The 25,566-nt window shown below is 38.0% G+C and overlaps 1 protein-coding gene across 1 annotated transcript; it reads left to right on the top strand.

The window, feature by feature from the left end:
- The first annotated feature begins 6,549 nt into the window (after window positions 1-6,549).
- Window positions 6,550-24,614, top strand: LOC144665531 (dnaJ homolog subfamily B member 14-like). Its single transcript, XM_078526763.1, has 10 exons — window positions 6,550-6,696; window positions 7,965-8,118; window positions 10,229-10,374; window positions 11,786-11,911; window positions 12,541-12,609; window positions 14,095-14,180; window positions 15,914-16,023; window positions 16,646-16,700; window positions 17,202-17,310; window positions 23,418-24,614. The coding sequence occupies exons 1-10, from the start codon at window positions 6,564-6,566 to the stop codon at window positions 23,531-23,533; spliced, it is 1,104 nt and encodes a 367-aa protein (XP_078382889.1). The 5' UTR covers window positions 6,550-6,563; the 3' UTR covers window positions 23,534-24,614.
- The last annotated feature ends 952 nt before the right edge of the window (window positions 24,615-25,566 follow it).

Raw genomic sequence — 25,566 nt, 5'->3', positions numbered from 1 at the left:
GGTTGAACCCGCTCGCAGGCTAATTTGTCAATGCTCGTGCTCGCAAAGAAAACGTCTCGCATCTCGCAAACCATTTGATACCCCACTACTTGGTCAATTTTGTTAGATGACTGAAGCCACTTATTATAGCCAGTGAGCTAAGCCGTAATGTAACGTATCCTGGAAAGTAAAAATCCTTTATATTTTCCCAATGAATTTAAAATTTGTATACTTATACCATGCCTTTCTGCACTTGCAACGTTATGATGGTTTATTTTAACCTATGGCAAGAAGTAGCAACAACAACAACAACAGCGACAACAAACTATGCAATGAAACAAATACAACAGGAAAACTGAGAAAACGCAGTTATATTTAAAATAAAATAAAGAGGATACAAGTTTCCTAAACCAGACCTGAAAAAGATCTGAAAAAGAAGAGGCAAACAAACAAAAACGACAACAAGAGCATGTACCTGCGTACCCGCGGCTTTGATACCAAAGTGACAAGAAAAAGGCGCGAATCATAACCACAAAAAAACCCTTCATAATCTACATAGTGATACATGAGAGTCTTACATGAACATTTATTTATTTACTCGAGTTTCATACCCATAAATTGTGAAAAAATAGCCCAACATATCCTTATAGAGTGATACATGAATAAATATTTTGTCTTTAGAGTACCCGAACAAGTTTCTAACGTTTTAAAAATATATTCTGAGATGTTCAATACTGAAAATGTCCGAAGCTTTCCGAAGTCAGAGAAACCGAACTCCGAAGATGTCTCCGACGGTTTCGAATATGTTCTGACATTTTCGAAGATGATCGATAAACGTCCGAAGAAAGGGACAACGGAATTCCGAAGATGTTTCCGAGGTTCTGAATATATTCAGAGATGTTACGAACGCATGCTAGTTCGAACTTGTGAGAAAGGCGTTATGTCTGAATAATATGTGATTAACGTTTTTTTAATCAGTAGATGTGCAAGTGTAAGACTATGTGATAAGTAATATTTTTATCATAGGAAGTGAAGTACGCCGAAATAAACCATATCCTGTAATGTAAAAATCCTATTTATCTACATTAATATCTGTAAAATGCCTTGCTCCCTTTGTAACGTAAAGGTGATTTATTATAATCCATGGCAAACAGCAAAAACAACAACAACACAACAACAAACTATATAATGAATAACAATACATCAAGAAAACTGAGAAAACGAAACTATGAAATAAAATGTAATAACATAAATAAAATAAGGTAAAATAAAGGATACCACTCCTGAACAGGATCTGAAAAAAGAACTAAAAAATACAAGAAATAAACAGAGAAGAAAACAAAAGCATGTACACACCAGCAGTTTTTGATACCAAATCGACAAACGAGAAGGCGCAATTCATAACCACTATACCATACATACATACATAATCGCACATGTTGATATATGATAACAAAGTCTTACATGAACATTATGTATAGTTAAAAACGAGTTGCATAGCCATACATTGTCATACATGGGCCTACGTGTACATAACCTTACAGAGTGATACATGACCCTTATTTAGATACATGCATGATTACTAGATTTTAATTTTACCCTGTTTCCGCCTTACATTGTCATACATGAACCTACATAACCTTAACAGATTGATACATGACCATTATTTATACGCAGTTCTTAATATTTATGTTTCCCTTTTTCTGTGCTCCCTACATGGCCTTACATTGCCATACTTAGTAGAATAGAATAGAATAAATTAGAATAGGATAAAATAGAATAGAATTTTAACACGGTTGTTGTATCAGTCTGTTTGTCAGTCAGTCGCACGCAGCCATTCATAGTCATATTTCAGCCTCATAATTCCAGTCTTGCGGGTAGCCACGGTCTTCTTTCTGTCTAATGTGATTAATAACTAACAAGTTAGTATATCTAACAATTATTCCACAAAAGCACTCATTGGATATGAAATTGCCGGCTATAATCATCTCATATCCAACAAGCGCGAGTGGAATAATTGTTTTACGAACTGAGCAATTAATTCGGACGCCACCTTTGTCGCTTTCTTTCAGTGATCAATACTTACAGTGTAATTTAGTTTTGTAATCATCCTAAGGCATATAAATGAGTGAATCGACTGGGAAGCACTAACGCGCTTTTCCCATTATGGCACTGAAGCTCAGATGGTAGAGCTGTAAACCTGTCAGTACCAGAAGGTTGTGGGTTTGAATCCCACCAAAAGCGACTGATTTTTTAAGTGGTCAGGATATACTGTGTATTTTAGTTTAGAGTTATCCTCAGGCATATAAATAAGTGAATCGACTGGGAATCACTTACGCTCTATTCCCATTGTGGCTCTGTAGCTTAGATGGTAGAGCAGTGGACCTGTAATTTGAAGTTCATCGGTTGGAATCCCACTCAAGGCACTGAATTTTTTCAGTGGTCAGGATCTACAATCTATATAGTTTAGAGACATCCTCAGGCATATGTAAATGAGTGAAACAACTGGGAATCACTCACGCTCTATTCCCATCATGGCACTGTAGCTTAGATGGTAGAGCAGTGGACCTGTAACCTGAAGTTTGTGGGTTGGAATCCCACCTGTGTTTTTATTAGTTTAGAATCATCTCCAGGCATATTTATGAGTGAATCAACTGGGAATCACTCACGCTCTATTCCCATCACCGCACTGTAGCTTAGATGGTAGAGCAGTGGACCTGTAACCTAGCTGAAGTTTGTGGGTTTGAATCCCACAATGTACTTACAATATATTTACAACCCGTTCTCAAAAAACCCAGATCATTTATTTCGTTTAGATAATTGGATGCAACGACTAGACAGACAATGTAATCCCGGCTTAAACTACAGGCAGTCCTCTGGAGGTTACAGCCGGTGAGTGGCTGCAATGGTCACTACCACCGACTGAAAAATAATTATCAGCCTTAACCACCACTCTGCTACCCAGATCTGAGTTGACTGGTAGACCTGACTCGCGCACCCACGTGCAATCACAAAGGGTGGAATTCCAGAAGGTGGCATAGCAGCTTGCCCCCAATAACTGCAACCTCCTCGGGAGCGTGCAGGTAGACAAGCACCAAGTGGAACGCACGAAACCCTCCACCCAGCTTGGGAATACGTTCTTAGCTTAGCTTGTTTTGGCATTGATCCAGGATTTTACGAAAAACGAGTTGTTACCTGAGCAGCAGTCTTGAACTTGTTGACTGTCTCCAAAGATATTCTGAAAAAGTTAGAGAAATGTTTATTGTCCATCAAAACTTGTCGGCTACCAAGTATAAATAATACGGTAGATCTGTAGCTGAAATGCTGACGATTCTGAGAACCATACGAGTATATGATCCCCCCTCCCCCCTTAAAGAAAAGAACGGATCGCTTTTAATTACTGTAGAGCCCAAGTTACTGTTCTGAGATAAGATTCACTGCGTTGTTGTTTAAAGACGTAAAATTGTTCATAATAATCAAGTTTTTAAGAATCAAAATAAAATTCAATCTATTTGGGGATTATATAAAGAGAGAGTTCTAAATTCGGCCTTTTAGCTACCTCTATAAGGCGGGCATTCAATTTCATTGCCTTTCCTGTCTTATCTGTGGCCACATTCTTGAACTTGATAACTGCATTCAAAGATTTCCTGAAAAAAAAAACATAAAAGAAATGTCTATCATCCACGAAAACTTGTCCGCTACCCATTAGGAATGGTGCAGTTCAATAGCTGAAATGCTGATAGTTCGGGAACCAAACGAGTTAATGACTCCCTTAAAGGGTTGAAAAATCGAGTTTTCGCTGGCGCTTTGAATTACTGTAGAGCACTTGTTGCTATTCTAAGATTAACTTTACAAAACTATAAACTTTCAAAAAAAGTCCGTTTCTAAATCTTCCAAATAAAATTAAATATCTTTGGTGATAATGCAATGCAAGAAGACCCCATGTGCCACGAGGCGCGAAGAGGATAGTTGAAGGTGATAATATAAGACTAGAGTGCTAAACTCATGATTTACCTTCATCGACGAGCGTTTTTCATTGCCTTTCCTGTCTCATCTCTGGCCACATTCTTGAACTCAATAAATTTATTCAAAGTTTTTCTGAAAAAAAAAATAGAGATTTCTATTATTCATCAAAAATTGTGGGCTACCAAGTAGGAATGGTACAGTTTAGTAGCTGAAATGCCGACGATTCTGAGAACCACACGAGTAAATGACGCTCTATGGTCCGAAAAGACTGTTTTTTTTTAATTACTATTAAGCCCTTGTTACTATTCTGAAACTAGCTTTACCAAGTTACTGTTTAGACACACAAAAACGTTAAAAAAATAGTCCTGTTCTTGAGTCTCAAGACAAATTTAATCTATTTGATGGTTATATAATTGACACTGAGTGCTTAACTCTTAACTTACCTCTGTGAAGCGAGCATTTTTCATCGCCTTTCCAGTCTTATCTGTGGCCACATACTAGAACTTGGTGACTGTATCCATAGATTTTCTGAAAAAAATTAGAGAAATTTTGCTTGTACATCACTGAAATTGACTAAATGGCGCAGTTCAGTAGCGTAAACTGCGGACGATTCTGAGAACCGCACTAGTAAATGACGGTCGAGTTTTCGCTGGCGCTTTAATGTGAATAACTGTAGAGCCCTAGTTACTACTCTAAGATAAGCTTTACCGAGTTATTGTTTAGACGCGAAAAAATGTTCAAAACTAGTCCTTTTTCTAAATTCTCAAAATAAATCTAACTGACAAGAGTCAAAATAATAAACTCCTAACTTACCTCCACAAGACAGGCATTTTCCATCGCCTTTCCTGTCTTATCTGTGGCCACATTCTTGAACTTGATAACTGTATCTAAAGACCTGAAAAATAAGAGAAACGTTAGGAGAATATTCACTTTAATATGTCTATTGTCCACCAAATTTGTCGTCTATCAGCCAGGAAAGGTGCAGTTCAGAGCTAAAATGCTGACGATTTTGGGAACCACATAAAGAAAATGACGCTTGAGAGAACAAAAATCGTTTTCTTTTTTGCTGGCGCTTTGAATAAAGTAGAGCCCTATAACTATTCTGAGATTAGCTGTACCGAGTTATTATGAAGACACGTAAAAATATTCAGAAATAAGGCCTGTTCTAAAGTTTCAAACAGTGTTTAATTCTGATTTGGTGACTATATACAAGACAATAGTTCTAAATTCTGCTTTTAAGTTACCTCTGTAAAACAGGCAATCAGTTTTTTGTTGCCCTTTTGTCTTGAATTTGCTGGCTGTATTTAAAGTTTCTCTACGGACCTGCCGGAAAAAAAAAATAAGAGAATTGATATTGTCCTTTTTATCGGCTGCCCGACATAGGAATGGTACATTTCAGTTGCTAAAATGTCGACGGTTCTGAGAATCACTTGTACAAATTACGCCTTAAAAGGAACGTTCTCTTACCTGCCAAGCAAAGTTTTGGTTTCGTGGTAAAATGAACAACTTTTATAAGTAGCTCGTTTCTGAAAGCGGAGTTTCTTGCTCAGTGTCCAAGCTTAACTCGCTGTATCCTCTAAAACCGTACTCGTTTACCTTTAAGTTGACGGAAAGGTAACGCGAAGTAGATCTGATTTTGTTCAAAGGTTTCAGTTGAAGCGAACTAAAAGTCGATTGCGAAATTTGAAATCGCAAGTTGGCTAAGGTGCGCATGAATGAATAAAACGGCCTAATTAATTTTGAATTTTAATCATACCTGCAAAATTCGCACATGTAGCAAAGTATTAACAATACGTTTTTTAAAAATTCCCACACTGGCGCATGGTTCGATTCTACTTATTCACATAACAGGTTAATTGTTACTTCAAGGGCGGTAACACAGAGTGAATTTTCATTCCCCAGGCGTTGTTTTTTTTATATACCGGTATGCATTTATCATTTCTCTATTGTTTCGAGCTGTCCGCTCTTCGCGCTCTCCCCTCGCGCCTCGCGCCTCGCGCCTTGCGCTTCGCGCTTGAATCCCCGTTCTCCTCCCCCTTTGAACGCCGGCCACGCAGGCTAAGCAGCATGGCACGTAAAATGACTTAAAGGCATAAGTGAAGCTGTTTTTCTAGATTTGCCGTTTTTTGAGGTTGTAACTCGTCGGACATACAGTCCAGCACATACATTCTATAAAATCCAAGGACTAATATTTTAGGGGAAAAAAATCCCTCAATTTTGAGGGTCTCCCGGGAGGGGTCCTTCTTCTCATGTTCCCTTCAAAAATTGCGCTATGATGCCATGTTCCCGCACGTTTTCCTTATTTGTTCCCCTTTTAACAAATCGTTTTACCAACAATCCTCGCCCTCAGTAGACTGTCCACCGCCTCTCGATTTTTCAACGCAAAAAAGCACCTTGCTTCTTCTGTTTTGCGCTGGCGTTCAGTTCTCTCGCCGTTCTCACCGCGCGCTCATCGATCGAAAAACACGAAAAAATAGAGGGCTGTGGACAGTCTACGCCCTCAGTTGAAAAGGTACTGTGAAAGTATCTTTCAAGGCCCCTTCGGGAATCATGACCCGAAGGAGTTGGGAACTAGTTTAGCTGTGACGCATGAGCAGTTCTGCTATGACAAATACAATATGGACGGCAACAAAGATGAGGCTACAAAATGCCGTCTACTCGCCGAGAAATATCTCAGGGAAGGAAACAAGGAAAGAGCTTTGAAATTCCTTGAGAAGTCACAGAAGCTTTATCCAACGAAAAAAGCCGAAGGTAGGTAAAAATCTTCCGGCATTTTCAAATCAGAGCCGTTTAAAGTGACCGGCAATGCGATGTCGTAACCGACAAATATATTTGTTAAGTTTAATAATCATTTTAGTTTACTTTCGATTTCTGTCTACTTCTCTTAAAGTTTTACTTTGTTCCTTTATGAGAGCCTTGTAGTGTTCAATCGCTAATATTATAACCCTATTTAGTTGGCCATTAACATTATTTTCTTGAAAAACCGGAGCATATAAGCTTACGTTTAATTCTCCTGTTCGGAATCGCGGATTTTCGACAGCTGTAAAAACCTACATCATGTAAGCTTACACGAGACCCGTTACCTTAAAATCTTATATGAATCATATATGGATTAAAAAATTTTCATGTATACTTTATCTAAACCGAGAATCTTCATTTGGTTTTGAAGTTTTTTATAGTCTGAGAAATTAGCCAGGACGCACGAAAACAGTCGTGACAATTCGTGACGACAAATATAGCAACTCCACGTTGCACTCTCACGCTATACATGAACTTCATTATTGGATCATTTAAACATCGATAACATCTGTTAAGCAAAATTTATTTATACAGTAAAGTTAGGACAGTCTGATTAACCAGATGATTTTAAAAGTAATTGTACGTACACTGTACATGCACTTGCTAGCACTTGAATTATTAAAATTTGAAAAAAGGGGGATACTCATTTAGGAGCAACAGCATGCACCTTGTTTATATGCAACACTTGAATTATTCTTTATCAGTGAAATAATCAGATTATATTCATGACTGCTTGCTAAATTTACGTCTCCAAAAACTGTGGAAATATGTGCGCTGGAAATCGATCTGTAATATTTATTTTACAGAAAGAAATCTCATTCTAATTAAGAGAAAAGGATAGTTCATCATACTTTTTTGTATGGGGAAATGACAAATAAAAGCCACCCATTTTACCAGGCTGCATTCCACGTAGGTTACGCCGAAGATCTTTGGCGTGGACTTTAAATATTTGCATGGCTAACTGGCGTATTGTACAGTGTAGTTGGCACTTTTGAACTGGCGTAGAGATGACTTATTTTTGATCTGAATAATAAAGGACCTTGGCGTAGACCTATAAAAAACTTTGGCATATCTTCAGCGTGGCGTGTACACAGAATGCACCTTGGCAATTTTAATACCTGCAAATTAATTTGTATGCTGCAAGGATGTGCAGTAAGGATGTCTAATGTATAACAACATGTATAGAATGACCTTAAGTGTGTTCTGTACCCATTTACCAGAGTTGCTTGCAACACTATCAAAGAATGGCATGTCAGCTGGCAGTAAACACAAGGAAGGTGAGGAGAATCTACGGCATAGATCAGCTAATGGGGATGCATCCAAAAAGGCTGTTGAGAAAGATTATACTCCGGAGCAAGTGGAGGCTGTCAAAAAGTAGGTTTCTGTCAAATGGCTTAACAATGATCAGGGCACGAGACTAACGGTAGCCAACTAGCCAAAGGCTACTAAAATTTAGGTTTTGGCTACCAGGTTTAGCATTCCTACTAGCCATGTGGCTAGTGGAAATCTCGGAAAAGTCAACTTTTCTTGATAGAAATCAATATACCTGACTAGTGAAAAATTACTTTTGGCTAGTAAAATTTGACATGTCACTAGCCAGTAAACCAGTGAGTTAAAAAGTTAGTCTCAAGCCCTGTTGATCATGATCTTTTAAACTCAATTTTTGTTGAGTGTGTTGAAACATACACTGTACATGTAAAACTCCCTGTGATTAATGTTGTACAAAGCGTTTGCACATTCATTTCCATTAAGTACCATATTTGGAAAATCATGAGAGAAAATTAACCAATCAAAACTGCAATGTTTGGATTAAATTCACAGTGCATGCTAGCTTGCGCCCAACATGGCTCTTGTTTTTGAGCAAGCTTGGTTGAATTAAGTTAAAATTTGTTAAATTCTCCAGTTTCATCCTCTTTAAGTAGTTCACTTGGATACACTTATTGAACCAAAATGTTGAACATTGCGCGCATGTGTCATTACCTACATGGGCATTTCCACAGTTACGGACGTTACATTCAGAGTCATTTTTGAAACTTAAATCTAGCACAGGCAAAGAATAGGAAGAGGTTGTCCAATGTTACATTGATTATCATGTTTGTGCCTACTGATGCATTAATTGAGTTATAAAAGTTTTTCACCTGACTGGCCTATATGTTAAAATAGAGCAAAAAACACACCGTTACGGACGTTACATAAAAAACAACCACATGAGCAAGAGCACTGGTATTAATGGAAAATTCCTGTGAAGTGTCAGGGCTTATTGCATGAACTGCTCCAAATATTTGAAGTATAGTAGTTGTGTGAACCAAAAAGCTTCATTACATTTAAACTCACTTTCGCAATTATACAATGCTATGTGAACTGTAACGTTACGGACGTTACAGCCAATGTTACGGACGTTACACTGTGTGAATTATTATGTTATTTTGTATTGTAGGACACATTTTTTTTGGACATAAAAGTTCAAAATGGCTTGTATTTAACATTTTATAAATCAAACTGGTTGTTACTTTATGTTAAAGCTGTGAAATGTCCCAACACAGTGTGAAGGACACTACATGCATTTTACATAAGGTACTCAGCCTTGAGCATAAGCATGCTCAAACTATCTAAGCCCACAGACATATACTGGAATCCAGTGGGTATAATCCATTCCTTCTCTAAAACACTGCTTTCTTTGAGAATTCACATATCCAAAATTGCCTTTAACTGTGGCAGAAACAGTCCAAAATCACAAGCTTCAAGAATTGTAACGTCCGTAACGTAACGTCCGTAACAAAGTTTTGTTACCATTTTTTTGGAAAATGTTGCAGTTTTTCAGGGACCGCTTTTTACCAAAGTGTTTCTAAAGAATATTTAGCTTTGTGGCAGAAATATCTTTGAAATCTTTTAAATGGTTGTTTTAAGAATGGAAAAAGATTGTGTAAACGTTACGGACGTTACGTAACGTCCGTAACAAAATTTACTTTGTTAATAACTATTTTTTTAAAAAGTTCAGGGTGAAATTTATATTTTTTATGTATTAACTCCTTTGAGGTATTTCTTCTGATATAACTGTTTGTAGACACAAATCATTTCTAAATTTTATAAAGCAAGTTAAAAAATTTGTCTCTCACCTATTGTTTATTATTAAAAAATAAACACTTACTTTGGAGACCCCCCCTGAATGCATTGCTATCACAAGCGAACTGAAACTTATTTTTCTATGTACTATAACTTGTCAACAATATAGTACAGGGTATGATTTTATGTCCAATCACTTTTTAAAAATCTGGATTTTTCACATTCTCACATGGAATTGCCCACATGAAGCATTTACAAGTGTGCAAACTCTTTATGTTTTCAAATACGGTACTTGGCAAAAATGAATATTCAAACGTTGTGAATTTGTGTTAACTACACGTTTCAACCCTTGTCAGTTTCTGGTATGTACATGCATTTAATATGTGTACAATGTCTCTTGTGTTGACTTGTCACATTTTAGCATCAAGAAGTGTAAAGATTATTATGAAATCTTGGGAGTGAGTAAAGAGGCCACTGAAGCTGAATTGAAGAAATCGTACAAGAAACTTGCGCTGCAGTTTCACCCAGACAAAAACAGAGCCCCTGGAGCAGCTGAAGCTTTTAAAGGTTTGTAAAGTGGTGTGCCTTCTTTATTTTTCCATTCCTGCACGTAGGTCTGATTAAAAAGCAATCAAATCACTTGCATGTTTTGCACACTGCAGGCATACAACAAGTCAGAGTAAAATGTAGCGTTTGTGCATGCCAAAATTATCTGGACATTTTGAACAAATTAATTTAAATACATTCTATCATTTTTATTAAATTATTCGCAAGTAAAATAAATTTATTATTATTGTACCAGGACTGTTTAGAGGTCATATACTGTACAAAGGGTTCTGATCAACTTCTGAAAAACTGAAATTTAAAGTTTTCAAAGAAGATCCAAAAATGGTTTAATAGTTGAAACATTATTTTGTGAAGCTTCCCAAAGTAATGTCAGAGATCTTGGAATTGTTTGGCAATCTACAAAATATACGTGAACAATGCAAGTAGCATTGTAATACATGTACATCTTGATCTTGTGACGACAAAATTTGGTCCCTTGAATGTGGTGACTAATAATCAAAGTACATATATATTGATCAGGGCTGCAAATACAGTAAAAACCAGGCCGCGTTTAAGAACCTACTGTTAGTAGGTTTTTTCAAGTTAGCCTAAACAGGTTCTAATATAAATGGTATTTAGTGTAAAATTAGGCTTGCTAGGTTCTTAATTAGGTTCTTAACTTTTGTTCAAGAAATAAAGTAGAATGTTTAAATGATCTGCTCTTTAATGTCCAATAACAGTATTCTTGGAGGCTTCGGTAAGCAAAATACTATACTATTTTAATCTGATTCTGTTAAAATCAAAACTATACTGCAACCTTCACTATAATTCCCAATAAATCTTGTAACTATGCTATAACTATAATGTGTACAGACTGTGTTATAAATATATTTTTGAAAATAAGAACCTGTTTTAGAATTTTAGCCTAAAATGGTTCTTATGTGAAGGGTGCTTAAAATGAAATTTTAGCTTAACAGGTTCTTAAATGTTAGGTTCTTATACGCGGGTTTTTACTGTAACAGTCGGACATCGGACACTGGCTGACCACAATTAGCCAATGTCTGACGAAATTCCAACTGTGGAAAGACAGAATGTCTGGACAATTTTTTTTTTTTGCTTTCCAGTGCAAACACCAATGTTCTGCATTGACAACACATCAGATTAGCAGGTTCACATATGGAGCATTACTGTACTATGATGATCAACCTCACTTTTGTTTTGTCTGATCAAAGTGGGGACTTAGTCGGACGCATTTCCTTTCAAGGGGGGAAAAACTACCATTTGCAGCTCTGCATATACATGTATTACTTATGTACTGTACATAGTGAAATCACAGTACAGCCCAAAATAATCAGTGCGTCCCAAGTGCCAGAAGTATAACATTATGTAACATAATAATTTTTAACATTTTTGTTATTGTTGTTGTACACAGCTATAGGCAATGCATTTGCAGTACTATCAGACCCTGAAAAGAGAAGAAGATATGATCAGTTTGGTGATGAAAATCCTCAGCCACGGATCTACAGAGATCATTATGATTACGCAAGGGGATTTGAAGGTCAGTTATCCATCAATGTCATAATTTTGTTTTCTACAGTGTACAATGTACAGTGTGTATGTGTACACTTTGCAGTAAAACCTTTTTAAAATCAAAGGGGGAGAAGAACTAACTGTCTCTATCATGGGGGTGTCTATACAGCATTTCTGTGTATAGTGTTGCATTTCTGTGTATACAGCGTAGTTTGTTGTATTGTATTGTTTGCTCTTAGAATAATTTCAGGGAACCCAAAGGCTCTTACAGTGTACATTAAAAATCTTGGGTGCCCAGACCTTAAAAGCAATTTATGATACTAGACAAAAGTAGATGACCTGTGGCACACGATCTCTGCAAGAGCACAGCTCTGTTCATCTTTATTATTTATGACTGAGCTTAAAAATTTCCATCTTTATTATTTACTACACACTTGATGATTTCAACATTGCTGATCCTAGCAGTATGCAGGACGCGTGTCCCATGTATCAACCTAGTAAAAGGCTCACCTCACCACAAAACTCACTTTGCTCAATAAATTCGACATGATTCATTTCACAAGTCTGATACAGTATTCATATCCCATCTTTATGGGTACATGTACATGTATTGAATATCAGCAAAACAGTAATTACATTGTCCTGTTTTCTCCATAGCTGACATTACTCCAGAGGAATTATTTAACATGTTCTTTGGTGGTTTTGGTGGAGCTTCGATGTCTGGAGGTGAGCAACAGGAGCCCAAAGCAATAATATTATTTTTGGCATTAATGACGCCCTGCCAGGGTAAATTCCAACAAGGACAAGCAATTTTCCTTCGATTCAACTACCAACAAAAAACACCAAGCGACAGGCAGTGTGACAAAAACAGCGAAACAGGACATTTTAAATTAAGACAAGCGACACAGAATCCCTCTCTGGCAGGGCCTCATTAATGTCAACCAACAATTAACAGTAAAATATGTTGTTGTTGTTACTGGAGAGACTTCAGTTGCACAAATTTATTGACAATGCAATGTGATGAACATTACTTATAACTTGAAGCTCTTCTGAATAATAATTTACCCAAAAGTACAGAAGGTACATGTAACAGTTCCCCAAAAGTAGCAATAAACTTCCATTGGGTCAAATGTTCACCGTTCCCACCAAATCATTAATTAAAAAATTTCTATTGTTGGATTAGGTACTGTAGCTGACTTTGTTGGGTTTTTGGATTTGCCTCAATGTAAGAACCCATGAAAATTTTCTTTGCTTTGGAGCTACTGTTTTCCTGCCCTTTATTGTTTAGACTGAGCTTCTTTTGTCATTCTTTGTTTTGCGTCACTGGTGGGTTTTGCAGGTTCTTACATTTGTACACTGAGGATGAGGGAGGCTTTTGACCTGAGACCCATCTTTAACCTTTAAGAACATTGGATACACATCCAAATTAATAATGCAGCACCCCTTCATTTACTTTCTCAGTGGTAAAGTGAACAGGCTTGTGTAACCTGTAGTATACCTGGCACGATATAGGGACGTGACATATGAACAAGAAATCCCCGTCCCTATATCGCGCCACATATGACCTGTAGTTTCTTTGAGTCCATGCGTATAAAATTTTTGCACAGTGAGAGTGTCAATGATCCTTAATCTTATACCAGAAACCCATAAGGGTTGAAATGTGTAACGCGCGCGCACAGCCTTTGAATATTTATTTTGCTAAGTTCCATATTTGGAAAAACGAAGAATTTGTACGCGAATGCTTTATACAGGTAATGACACACGCAACATAATTTTTGGTTTTGCGGTAAGTTGCTTGAATTTCGACCTAAACACCGTTAATTTCTTACGGAAACTAAAGAAATACATTGAGTGTATCGAAGCGAAGTTCTCCAGACTACTCCAAGAAGATGAAACAGGACAATTTAACCAAATTTAACTTAATTCACTGTTTATTCAACCAAGCTTGTTCAAAAACAAGATTACGCCATCGAGCGTGAGCAAGCGCGCCCTGTGAATTTTATCCAATTATAGTAATTTTGATTGGTTAAATGTTTCTCGTGATTTTCCAAATAATTATGGTACTTAGTGTAAACGAATGTGCAAACGCTTTGTATAGTGCGAATCATAGGGAGTTACATGTTTCAACCCTTATGGGTTTCTGCTTATACACAATGTGTACATGTGCTACAAAAATAGTTTCAACTTACTCTATTGAACCTTACACCACAGGTCGTGTGTTCATGCACAGAAGAAACAATGGCAGACGGCACAGACATCAGCATCAGCAGTTCCATGAGGAGGAAGAACATGAACCTGTAAGTTAAATTGATAGCTCACTGCTGATTAATTATTTATAAGCACAAAAGCCAGTAAACAGGGCTCGAGACTAACGGTAGCCAACTAGCCAAAGGCTACTAAAATTTAGGTTTTGGCTACCAGGTTTAGCATTCCTACTAGCCATTTGGCTAGTGGAAAACTTGGAAAAATCAACTTTTCTTGATAGAAATCAATATACCTGACTAGTGAAAAATTACTTTTGGTTAGTAAAATCTGACATGTCACTAGCCAGTAAACCAGTGAGTTATTAAAACGTTAGTCTCAAGCCCTGGTAAAGATTGGTTATATTCAAACAATAACTGTTTGCATCATTTGGGGAATGTTGTATTGTTTATGAAGACTGTATCAAGAAAAAAATCATGCTGTGTGTTCCATGATGTTGGTTCCAACTACAGATTGAAGTTATCTTGAAACAGTGAAAACATGAGGTTGCACCGGGGCCTTTATAGTCTTGGTATTTAGAATCTATGATTGCACTCTTGTTTGATATACTTTGTGCATGAAGTGTTACTTAATTACTTGGTAATTGGTAATAGGTACATGTAGTACCGGTACTTGGTAATCTTTAGTGTCCCCAATGAGCTATTTAGCTAAATACCCAGACACTTAATAAATAAAGTTTATGTATGTATGTAATGATTTGCATTCACGATCAAAGTATTGATACAGCTTCCAGCAAAAACTGTCTAAAAAATTAGATGTTACATTCCTTTCATACATGTTATTGTACATGTACAGTTACAATGTATAGTTAAAGTGGCAGTGCTCGACACTAACTTTTTTGGATACTAGGCAATTGGCTAGTAGGTACAAATAATCACTAGCCCACAAGGACAAGTCACTAGCCCCACCTCCCCCCCCCCCCTTTAAAAAAAATAAAAACAGCCAAGTTTGAATCAGCTAATCTCTTAGCACTATATTTGTTTGAGTCCGAAAAAAGTACATCTTTCCTTCACTGAGACGCAGCAACGATGCTATCATCCAACTCGGTTGAGAATTTCTTGACCGTTGATCACACTTCTTTTTCTCTTCATGCTGTGTGTGGTCCTCTGATGAACAATGTAAATCTGGCTCACGATTATCGGCCCTTAAAGGCGGTTTTCTTGTAGGTAAAGTGTTACAAAAGCTTGAAATCATGCTCGCGTGGTCGCTTGCGCGAAAACCCCAAGATGGCCGACTTATTATGGCTCTCTCCCAGGTCCCTTTTGGGTGTCATGGAAGGGCAGACAGAGGGTCTTTTCCAAGATGGCGTCAGGTTTGCGAGTTGATCGTACGATATAAATCCGTATGCGATGTGGTTTAAATTACCCAAGCTATGGAAACTAGATCCTGATGAAGGTTTCTGGGAGAAAAACTTCCCAAGTTATAGAGTTGTAGTTGATTTATTTTTCCACGAATCTTACTAGTCTATGGGCTAGTAGGAGAGTACTTTTACTAGCCAAGCATGAAATTTTACTAGTCCTGGGCTAGTGTACTAGCGTTAGTGTCGAGCACTGAGTGGTGTATTGTAAGGTGGTTAATAATAATTGAGAATTATTGTCAAGACAGTTGGTCCCACCTGTGAGAAAAGGGAAATTATCAATCTTGCCTACTGTGCTTGAAAGGTTGTGTGTAAGTGGTTGCATACACTGTACATGTCTGCATGTGTAAGTGTTGCATACATGTTTGCATGCATGCATTAGTACTGAAGCAAGTTTTCTTTTCTTTTCAGCCACTGTTGCATTCAATGATCCAATTTCTTCCAATCTTGTTGTTAGTTGTATTATCATTGATGAGTAGCTTTATGTTGACAGATCCACCTTATTCTTTATCTAGATCAGGGTGAGTACACAGTCATGGTTTTCATTTGTTAAACAAAAAATTAATGTCAAGACTGTGCTTTACAGTATTCTGTTAGATGAGATTATTGATAGTCATTGTTAGATGGGAGATTTACTGTTGGCCAGCGGGTGACTTCTTTGCACATGTGCATTCACCTCATTGCACGGAGGTTTGCCCTCATGATTGCTTGACCGTAGCCTTTGCTCTGTTTTCCATTAATTTTGTTTCCATTCATGTAAACTTGTTCACATTGGGATTTTCTCCACTGAGAGATCTGTGTGACAGGTGCTAGGGGCTGGTGACCTGTTCCCAGGAGGTTGCCATGGTTACACCCTTTATTTGCCTTTTGCCCATAATCGCTTGCTTATTGCCTTCATTGCTTACAATTGGCACCTACCCTCCATCCGAATATTGCTTATCGAGAAGTTAATCAACAAGTATAAAACACTCATTGTTATTATTTTGAAAACAAGACAGAGTGCAGAAGCTCATATTACGGTATGTCGAGCTTGAGCCACCTGTGTTGCCACTAAAGCGAATTCAATGCATTCTTGGATTTGTACTGTCATTGTGCACTTACATGTACATAATAATGGCTAATGAGAGCCAATTTATTTTGCAGTTCCTATTATATTCAAAGAGCAACAGTACGGCGAAAAATTAATTACTACGTCCAGGTACTGTAAAAAAGGATTTTCAATAATGCATACACGTACATTTTTTTACATACATCCTTAAAATTTAGAGCCGCCTTGCCGGTTAACTTTAAGTCTGTGGATAAAACTCTAGTACTGTATATGACATGAATACGTATGAAATCATATATTTGTATTGCGGATATACATTTTAAGCAAATGAAAGATCATCGCAGTAATGTACTCAACTTAAGCAGTTGAGAAAAGTAAGCCTGAAAAAAAAAATCAGGCTGATAGAGGGGAGATTTCCCCTAAAACCCGATTTTTTTTTCAGGCTTACTTTTCTCAACTGCTTAAGTTGAGTACATTACTGCGATGATCTTTCATTTGCTTAAAACTCTAGTACTGTGACTACATGTATAACAAATGTCTTATATTAATCAAGGTTGCTTGAGACCGTTCTGGGAGAATAGCCACCGTCAGCTTTAATAAGATTACTGGGTATTAAAAGTTTATTATTAATTTTTGATTTTGTTGATGCAGGAAGAATTTGAAGAAAAATACAAGGATAAAATTCAAGCGATAGAGAAAAGAGTAGAAGACGATTACATAAGCCGACTTCAATCTCAATGTTTCAGGGAAAGACAATATAGTAAGTGTGCATGCATAGTACAGTGTACCTTGTATGTGTGACTTAATTGTACCGGGGGGGGGGGGGGGGGTATTGTAGAATGTTATGAAAACTTAGGGCGCATTCTTCTGGGACGATTCCGGAATGGGAATACTCGGAACAGACGGTGATCGCGTTCTTTTGGGACCTATTCCGTTTTCGGAATGAACGGAATCCTATTTACTCGGAATAGATAGAATATGCGTTCTTTTGGGAAAGTTTTGGCGGGAAGTCATACGCGGCCAGCCACCCCAGGTCGTTCGCAACTCGCGCGTGCGTAGATGCAATAGTCCTCAAGTCATCTCCGCCACCAGTATTCCGTTTTCAGAATATGCGTTTTAGGGGGAATTGATATTCCGTGTATTCTGTTATTCACAAACCGGAATGATAGTAATGAGAATAGTCCCAAAGGAATGCGCCCTTAGTATCTTACCGCAGGTGTTACCGATCAAAGTAAAGTCGTCGACTTTTTGCAAGCCTTACAGGCCTAAAGAAAGTATATTGAAAGTAGACTATGGAAAGGTCGTGGAATATAATTTGCTTTTTGAGTGAACGCTGTTGGATTGAGCTATCCGTGTTCGTTCACTATTCATGTAACTTCGTTCGTTCGTTCGTTTTATTTTTATTCCCTGGTAAATGCGATGTGCCGTTAGTCATTTTACCCCAGACCATGGAGATCTTCGTTTGCACATTAACGTCACCTTCGGTTGATACAGTCTTTTGTCTAGATTTAGCTCGTCACATTTTTTTTCTTCTACAACTTCATGTACATGTACATAATATCTGTATTTATGCCCTCTGTAATGTGTTTTTTTACGAATTTTGTAACATGTATTTCAGCTATGTCGCGCCAGACATGCACTTTTCATGTTTATTAGGTTTAATACTGTGCGAATCCAAACACAAATTAATTTCAACTGAAATATTAAAGGAGTTTCAAGAAGCCCAAAATCCGAGGTGTGTGTGGCCTCCAAGCTGTCCACCACAAACGTTCTTCAACTTTCGTTCTTTTGACTTGCACTACCTGACTCGTCCCCAGTCGTCTCTTATGCGAAAATTGCAAGACGCGAAGGATGATAAGCTTTCCTGTTAGACAGGAAATAATTTAGGAATTATGGAATTTTAGAGGTCTAAAGGGGCTGTGCAACCTTAAGACGTTTAAAGCATTTCAGAGGAATCCGATGCAAAGTTCAAATCATAAACCTTAGCGTTTCCTTCTTTGTTCCATCCTCGCCCTTGCTATAAATTATGTGATTTAATCTTCGCTTCCTCCTGGACTCCTATCATTTATCGCGGCAAATCAATCCACTTTTTATGACTTTTATTGTGTTTTTTTTTTCTTTTTTCAGTTTCGAAGGATTGTAATTAATAACTTGAAATCATCCTAAAATACTTTAAATGGGATTAACGACTCAATTCCCGAAGAGTGATAAAATGTCAAACCAAATGATTATCACAAATAAGCTTTCAGTCTTTCTTTGGGCGTGTCACGCGTGACGAGTCCAAAAGCCTATCGGTCATTCGGTCCCAGCGGTTATTTGGACCGTCACGCAATGCCTAGAAATGGTTGTGTGACATCCCAGATATCGGCTGTAAAGAAGAGTAAGACTACTAAAGCCCTGAAAAATCGTCTTAGAAATTATCTACCAAGAATGAAAAAATCGTACAGCAAATAGTCAAGGCTGTAAATCAATTTTCTATTATTAAAAATAATCTCGGAAAATTAAAGTCCATTTTAAATGCGTAATGAATTTCAAGATAAAGGTAAATTCAAACACGTTTCGTCCGGCACCCAACTGGGGACTTCCATTAGTTGAATTGTTACCTGTGTTATGTGTATCTTATCTGGACGGATCTTCAACTCTCCCCTGATGTTAGCTGCAGTAAACAAAGTGCTTGTACATAAAAAGCTGCGGCTCAATTAACCGGCTGCACTTGCACCTACACGGTGAAATTACGATTTCTCGAACCGCCTTCTCCCGTCTGTCCCCCCCCCCATTTTTTTTTTTAAGCGCCCGGGAGAACGGCAAAGAGCTGGACGCCAGTGCAAAACATAAATCAAACCAAATGTGGTTCTTCGAGTTTAGTCAATTTAAGACAATTTCATGAAAAAATTATCAGTGATAGTCAGCGTTGTACAGTAAACTCGGTTTTCTCTGAGATTTATTTTCAACTGACCTCGCTTACTCCGGAAATAATCGCCATTTTATAGACAGGTGTATTGATTTCTCTCTTTTCGTATTGTTTTCACTATTTTTCACTTCATTTTATTTTCTGCAAAAAAATCCATTGATCTTTTGCCATATTTACTTTTCTATTTTATTGTGTTGACATTGGTTTTCACTTCTGTTTGCAAATGACATTTTTCAAGGCGTCTCTTCTATATTGGTTTTACCGTTTGTATGACTTTTATCGGTAAAACTAATTTGTTAGCGTCGTCCGTCCATTAATGTAATTGTCATTTACCTTACCGACTTTTTAATGCGTAATCACACATTTTAAAGTGCAAAATATACAATACTTGTCTTAACATTTTTTTCCTCTAAATCCTTTGCGAACAAACAAACGACAAACAAACGAACAGTCAAATGTTCTACCATTACTTCTGTGTAAGAACACACAATCTATATCTTCATGTATATGTTTGCAGCAGAATTCATTACAGTACCCCTGAAGGCTGCAAAGCCGTCGCACTACATGTCACCATATTAAAACCTGTTTCCATTTTTTTCGTCCAGTTTTCACAAAAGCACACATTTCGATTTTCCTTTCTTGCTTGACTTCGCTATGGCTGCTCGCACCGCCTCGTTCAGTACTTCCATGTAACCTTGCTGCTTCAGAGCGGAGCATTCGATGTACTTTATGGCTCCAATTTTTCGCGCCATTTTCTTGCCTTCCTTGTGAGCTACCTGCTCGGCTGGGCGCTGGCTGTCACCCTTCGCGCGCTTTTTGCCAGTCTCAGCTTCGCGGAGATCAAGCTTCGTGCCGATAAGAACGATGGGAGTTCGGGGCGATAGTTGCTTGACCTCCTTGTACCACCGGCCTTCGGCATTTCGAAACGATTCCAAATCGGCAATAGAAAAACACAGACAAAACACATCGGTTTCGGGGTAACTCCGTTGCCTCACGCTATCTTTACCCTCCTGACATTCCGTATCCCAGAGCTCTAGCTGATAAATTTTGCCGTTCACATCGATGTTCGCAATGTAGGCGCTTGTGAATGATTCAACTTGTTTTCTAGACAGTGTATTTGAACTATAGCACAGCTGTAAAAGCAGACATGTCTTGCCGATGCCGTTGTCACCGAGAAAAACACACTTTACCTTTCGTTCAATGTCCGTGTCTTTATCAGTGACGACTGCGACACCGTCGACCATATTCCCAGATGAAATTTCGAAGATTACAGCTCTTTCGGTCGAGCGAAACGAAGCCGGATATTTCGTCAGAGATTTTTGTGGGCTTCGTCGTGTTGTGTTATTCGTCGATGATTGACAAGCCGAAAATATCCCTTTCCCGTGTCAAATATCAACCTCGCTATGTCTTGGGAGCGAAGTTCGGCTGGTCCACTGCGGCTACCAGCGTTTTGTGCAAGCGATCTTGGATTTTGCTCTGTGCATAATCAAGGAAATGAATGAAGACCGCGCCGAAGTCTGAGGATAAACCGCACAGGCTGTCTCGCACGATTTATTTGTAAACATTGTTCAAAATGTAGTGACGTTGAACGAAGATTAGCATACTGTCGTTTTCCCAGATGACAAGCATACGAAGCAATAATATAATATGAAAATCTCTGGCCAGAAAGCTTTGTTATAAACTCTGTCCGCTTCTGCCGATGCCACATAGGTGATATAAGTTTTAGTCGAAACTTCAGCGTTTCATATGTTCTGACAGTGCAAGAAATATATTTAAAACCCTTCTGTGTTGAATTATTTATTATCATGATTGTGTCTGTAATTTAAAATAATATGTGCCCTTAAAATTATAAATAAAAGCCTAGGAAACTTATTTCCATATTTTTTAAGTGTTTGTCGAAATTATTGCAAAATTGTCAATTGTTACGTTTGCAAAATAACGTGACACATTTCAATCATCTTTTTTTTAAGATTCATGGCAATGAAGTATATTTGCTTGTGAATATCACACCGCTTTCGATTGTTTTAAAGATTTTGCTTTGTATCAAGCTCGGTTGGAAGCCCTGTGTCCGCATCAATAAAGATTAATTCGAAGTTTGTCATTGGCGAACTGAATAATCCTTCACATTTTCTTCATGTTTGGAATAAAGTGATTCCCTTGAGATGAGGTATTTATATTCGCTTGCCTCCGGCATAGATTTTTTTTTATTTACGACAATTTTTTGGCTGCGTTTTAACTTTTAAGTTCTCTTTCGCTGAAGATTTTTGCTCCGTTTTTTTTTCGCAATATTTCCTCACGTTCAAAGCGTAGTTAATTCAAGGTTTTGTTAATTTATAAATGAGCGATTATCAGCGATAAAATATTTGACATGAAACCAATATTATGATATTTGAGAGCTTAAAAAATTTGCATATATTTTCTTGCTTCTGACAGGTCGATTTTTTTTGTTTTTTTGTGTAAATTATTACGCGTTCTGTGTTGGTTTTGGCCCAAGATCTTGTATTTATCACACAACAACTAATTTTTGTTCGTCCTGGGTAGACAAAACAGATGTGTTTTTCTTTGTTTTGCAAGAAGCCCTGGTTTTGTTTAGTTGTGATCATGTACTCTGTTTAATGTTATGCCAAATATTGAAGCTACACAACTCCTTCGCATCTGTTCGTTTATATTAAACAATTCGCGTAAATACAATGTGTGAAAATTACAATTAAAAATAGAAAGAAAAGAATCCCATAAACCTGATGTGACTTTCCAACTGCTTTTTGATCAGTTTTATGTGGAATAAAATTTTAAACGATTTTCACGTTGAGGTTTTTATTACCACCATACCTGCGACAGACGTTTTTTATTTATCTAAATTTGAATTCCAGTTCGTTTGGTTTTCGTTGCATTTGAGATCAGCACCAACTTTCTCTTTCTATGCGTGTAAGCGTCATAAGTCCAAACGCATTTACAGAGAGCCCGAAAACGAGACATAGTTTTGACATTGCTCCAGCCTCCCTCTCGTCACCCGGCGCGTCCATCGACTGCTCTTGGTGGATTTCACTGACGCGTAATACGTGCGTGAAAAAATTTGAGGATGTATGACGGCCTGCGTAAACGTGTACGCAAGCCGTTCATACATTGTCTCTATTTTTCGCGTAAGTCGCGTCTGACCTGGAAATCCACCTTAAGACTTGCGTGGAATCTCGAGTAAGGGCCTTTCGCGCGGGAAGTCTCGAGTGACCCGCGTTTCGTACTCCACCGCGAAAATCTCGTGAAATAATCCACCTGGCCTGTAGGGTAGCTAAACTTGATAGGCTTTCAAGGAAGATCTCCGTGGCTAACTTAGTTTGCAATATAATTGCCTGTTTCAGGCGTTCGGTTTGTTAGGGAGCAGCGCGAAAAAACCCCAGGGGGGGGGGGGGTACTCCGGCTTGTAAATGACGGGGATGATCGAATGGAGGCAAAACTCAGGACCCAAAATCCTAAGTCTTCCCACATTACCCAAAATCCCTGGACCAAAAAACCCGAAAATCCCTCAACCCCTAAATTGCCAGGAGGGGCAAAAACGCTCGAGTTTGATTATTCATCATACTAAATACGCCAAGGCACTTTAGTTCGTTCTTAATACCTAAAATCCCCTATTTGAATCAAGTCACCCAAAAAATACTTCCAAATTTTCCAACCCCAAAAATCCCGGAATCGAACATCAACCCAAAATCCTTCGATCATCCCCGTCATTTACACCGGAGTACCCCCCCCCCCCCTGGGGAAAAAACGGGATTTGATAGCGCCTAGAACGGCGAGTGGAAGAAATGGCGAGGGGCTTGGGATGAAAGAGCCTTCTCCTTCACAGTCCCTCCCTGATTTTTCGCTCGCCGGTTTTTGCGCCGCTTTCCAACTAATCGAACGCCTGGTGCAGGTTAACAATGTAAAGACGACCAACCATGATTTTGCCTTTCTCTTTTTTTTAGGGGAAGAAGTGAGAGCTCGGGCCCGTTTTTGGCGAGATCAGAACTTAATGGACAGAGCTAATAACATGCAGATGAAATCCTGCGATTCACTGGAAAAAATTGCGGCAGCGGGATAACAGCTTCTTGTAATGATCAGCTCATAATTAACAGTACACCAGACCGACCAACCCGCATTGGCCGGTTTATAATTGACAGTATCTGACCGTGTGTCAGTCCGCAAGCCGTTCAGGGTGGCGTCTGAGTGACATTCTGATGTCAAACATGGCAAATTTGGATCTCCCCGTCACATTTCAATGCGTTGTAAATTAAAGATACAGTACTTTTTAATTAGAATATTGTAAAATAATAAAACAACTCCCGTGTGAAGAACTAATAGGGAGGACCTGATTAAATCGCTAGAGATAGTACGCTGAAGTTGTTGCAGGACAACACTGTTATTTATCGTTTTCTCTTCCCATAACGACGTCCAGTTGTTTGTTTCTTTTCTTTGCTTTCCTTTTTTTTTTGGTCTTACCCTAATGTGCAGTCATTTTATTCAGTTAACAATTTCTTGACCTTAGCAACTCTTGGGATCGAAAGGGTGAAATACAATTATTTTCACATTGTACAAAACACAGACTTTTACAAGATAGATACGACGGGAAAGCAACAAACTCCCGTTTGAAAAATCCTTTAAGTGTAAATTATTAATGCGACACCGTTTATTAGAAAGGACGGTGCGTGCAAAATGCAGTTCATAGAGAGAGAGATATCCGACATCCTGGATTGGTTCACAAGAGAACCCTCCCTTGTTAAAGGTAGATTTAGACTTCATGTCGTAATGCATTCACCGAGAATAAAACAAAATTCCACTTCCTATACTTTTGAATTTCATCTCATTTTTGTTAGTGGTCTGGTTTGAAGTCTAGGTCACACGTTTTAGGCGAATTTGCCTGTTACTGTTCGGTTAATAATCTTTTAAAACGACAGAAAAGTGGATAAAAAAAATAAAATATCTTTGGAAGGTTAAACAACAGCAACAGACCGTATAAAATGACAGGGATTGCGAAACACCGTCATGTAAGAAATATTTCATTCTAAATTATACGTTTTTAGCTTGTACATGAAAGGTAATGGTACGGCTTCTTAATATAGCGTGACTTGGCTGGCGGAAAATCTTTGAATGAAAAAAATAACCCGCTGCTTTCTTTGGCAGGACTTTCGCGTTTACAGTGTTGAATTTCACTCCGTGACCTAACATTAGGAGAGGTGATAAGGGGCTTTGAAACGTGCAATAAGCCACCATTGCCTTTTGTAAATTTTAATTTAAAACTTTTCAGAGGAAGAAAGCTGATGGAAAATCTCGAAAAATTAGTATAAATGTTACGTGGTTCAAGCCCATTATGAGTTCTCGGTATTTAATGATTTTGTTGAATTTATATATAAAAAAAATTCTTTACAATGTCTGTGGTCTTCTCTTATTAAACTATTCCGAGTCAACATGGAATACTGGGGTGAAGAATTTGTGGAGGGGGAGAGGGGGGCGGAGGGGGGGGGGGGCAGTGGGTGGTAATCCCGGGAGAATAGCTGGGTGCTCCGGTTGACCCAACCTGCACTGTACAAAGCTTTATTTTACGACCTTGGTACATGGTCCACATTGTGCGTGTTAAAAAAGTCATTATTTTCAAACAACTAGAAATACAAATTTTTACTTCCGCTTCGGAAAAACGCTTTGGAATCAGGATAAGAAGTATAAAATGGAAATTATAAAACGCAAAAAAAAAAACGCTCATGCACGGAAATGAAGTGCCTTGAGTGACGTTCGTTACTTAGTTGTCAAAAAATTAAACTAACAGTTTTGGTGGTAGAGTCTTTACGCTTGTTGTACCGAAGTTATGGAACTCCATGCCCGATCGAGGAAATTGAATAACCTTTTTTTTCTCTTGGTTTTTCAATTGTTGTAAGGCGAGTGAGTTTGAAAAAATAATGCGCTTTAAAAATGAAAATATTATAATAAAAGATCCTAATTCGGCTTCCTCGACAACAATTTCATTTTAATATCTGTCAATCAACTGTCACAACTCAACCCATGAAAAATCGTCAAGCAAGATTCTGTTTTGACTCATTCAGCTACGCACATTCTTTTATGAAGCGGATAAAAATGCTTGTT

This window comes from Oculina patagonica, chromosome 9, assembly GCF_052425735.1.
Source record: "Oculina patagonica isolate OP01 chromosome 9, crgOcupat, whole genome shotgun sequence".
In the NCBI taxonomy this organism is placed as follows: domain Eukaryota; kingdom Metazoa; phylum Cnidaria; class Anthozoa; order Scleractinia; family Oculinidae; genus Oculina; species Oculina patagonica.
The sequence above is the reverse complement of the archived record's forward strand: the minus strand, read 5'-3'. Positions and strand labels throughout refer to the sequence as shown.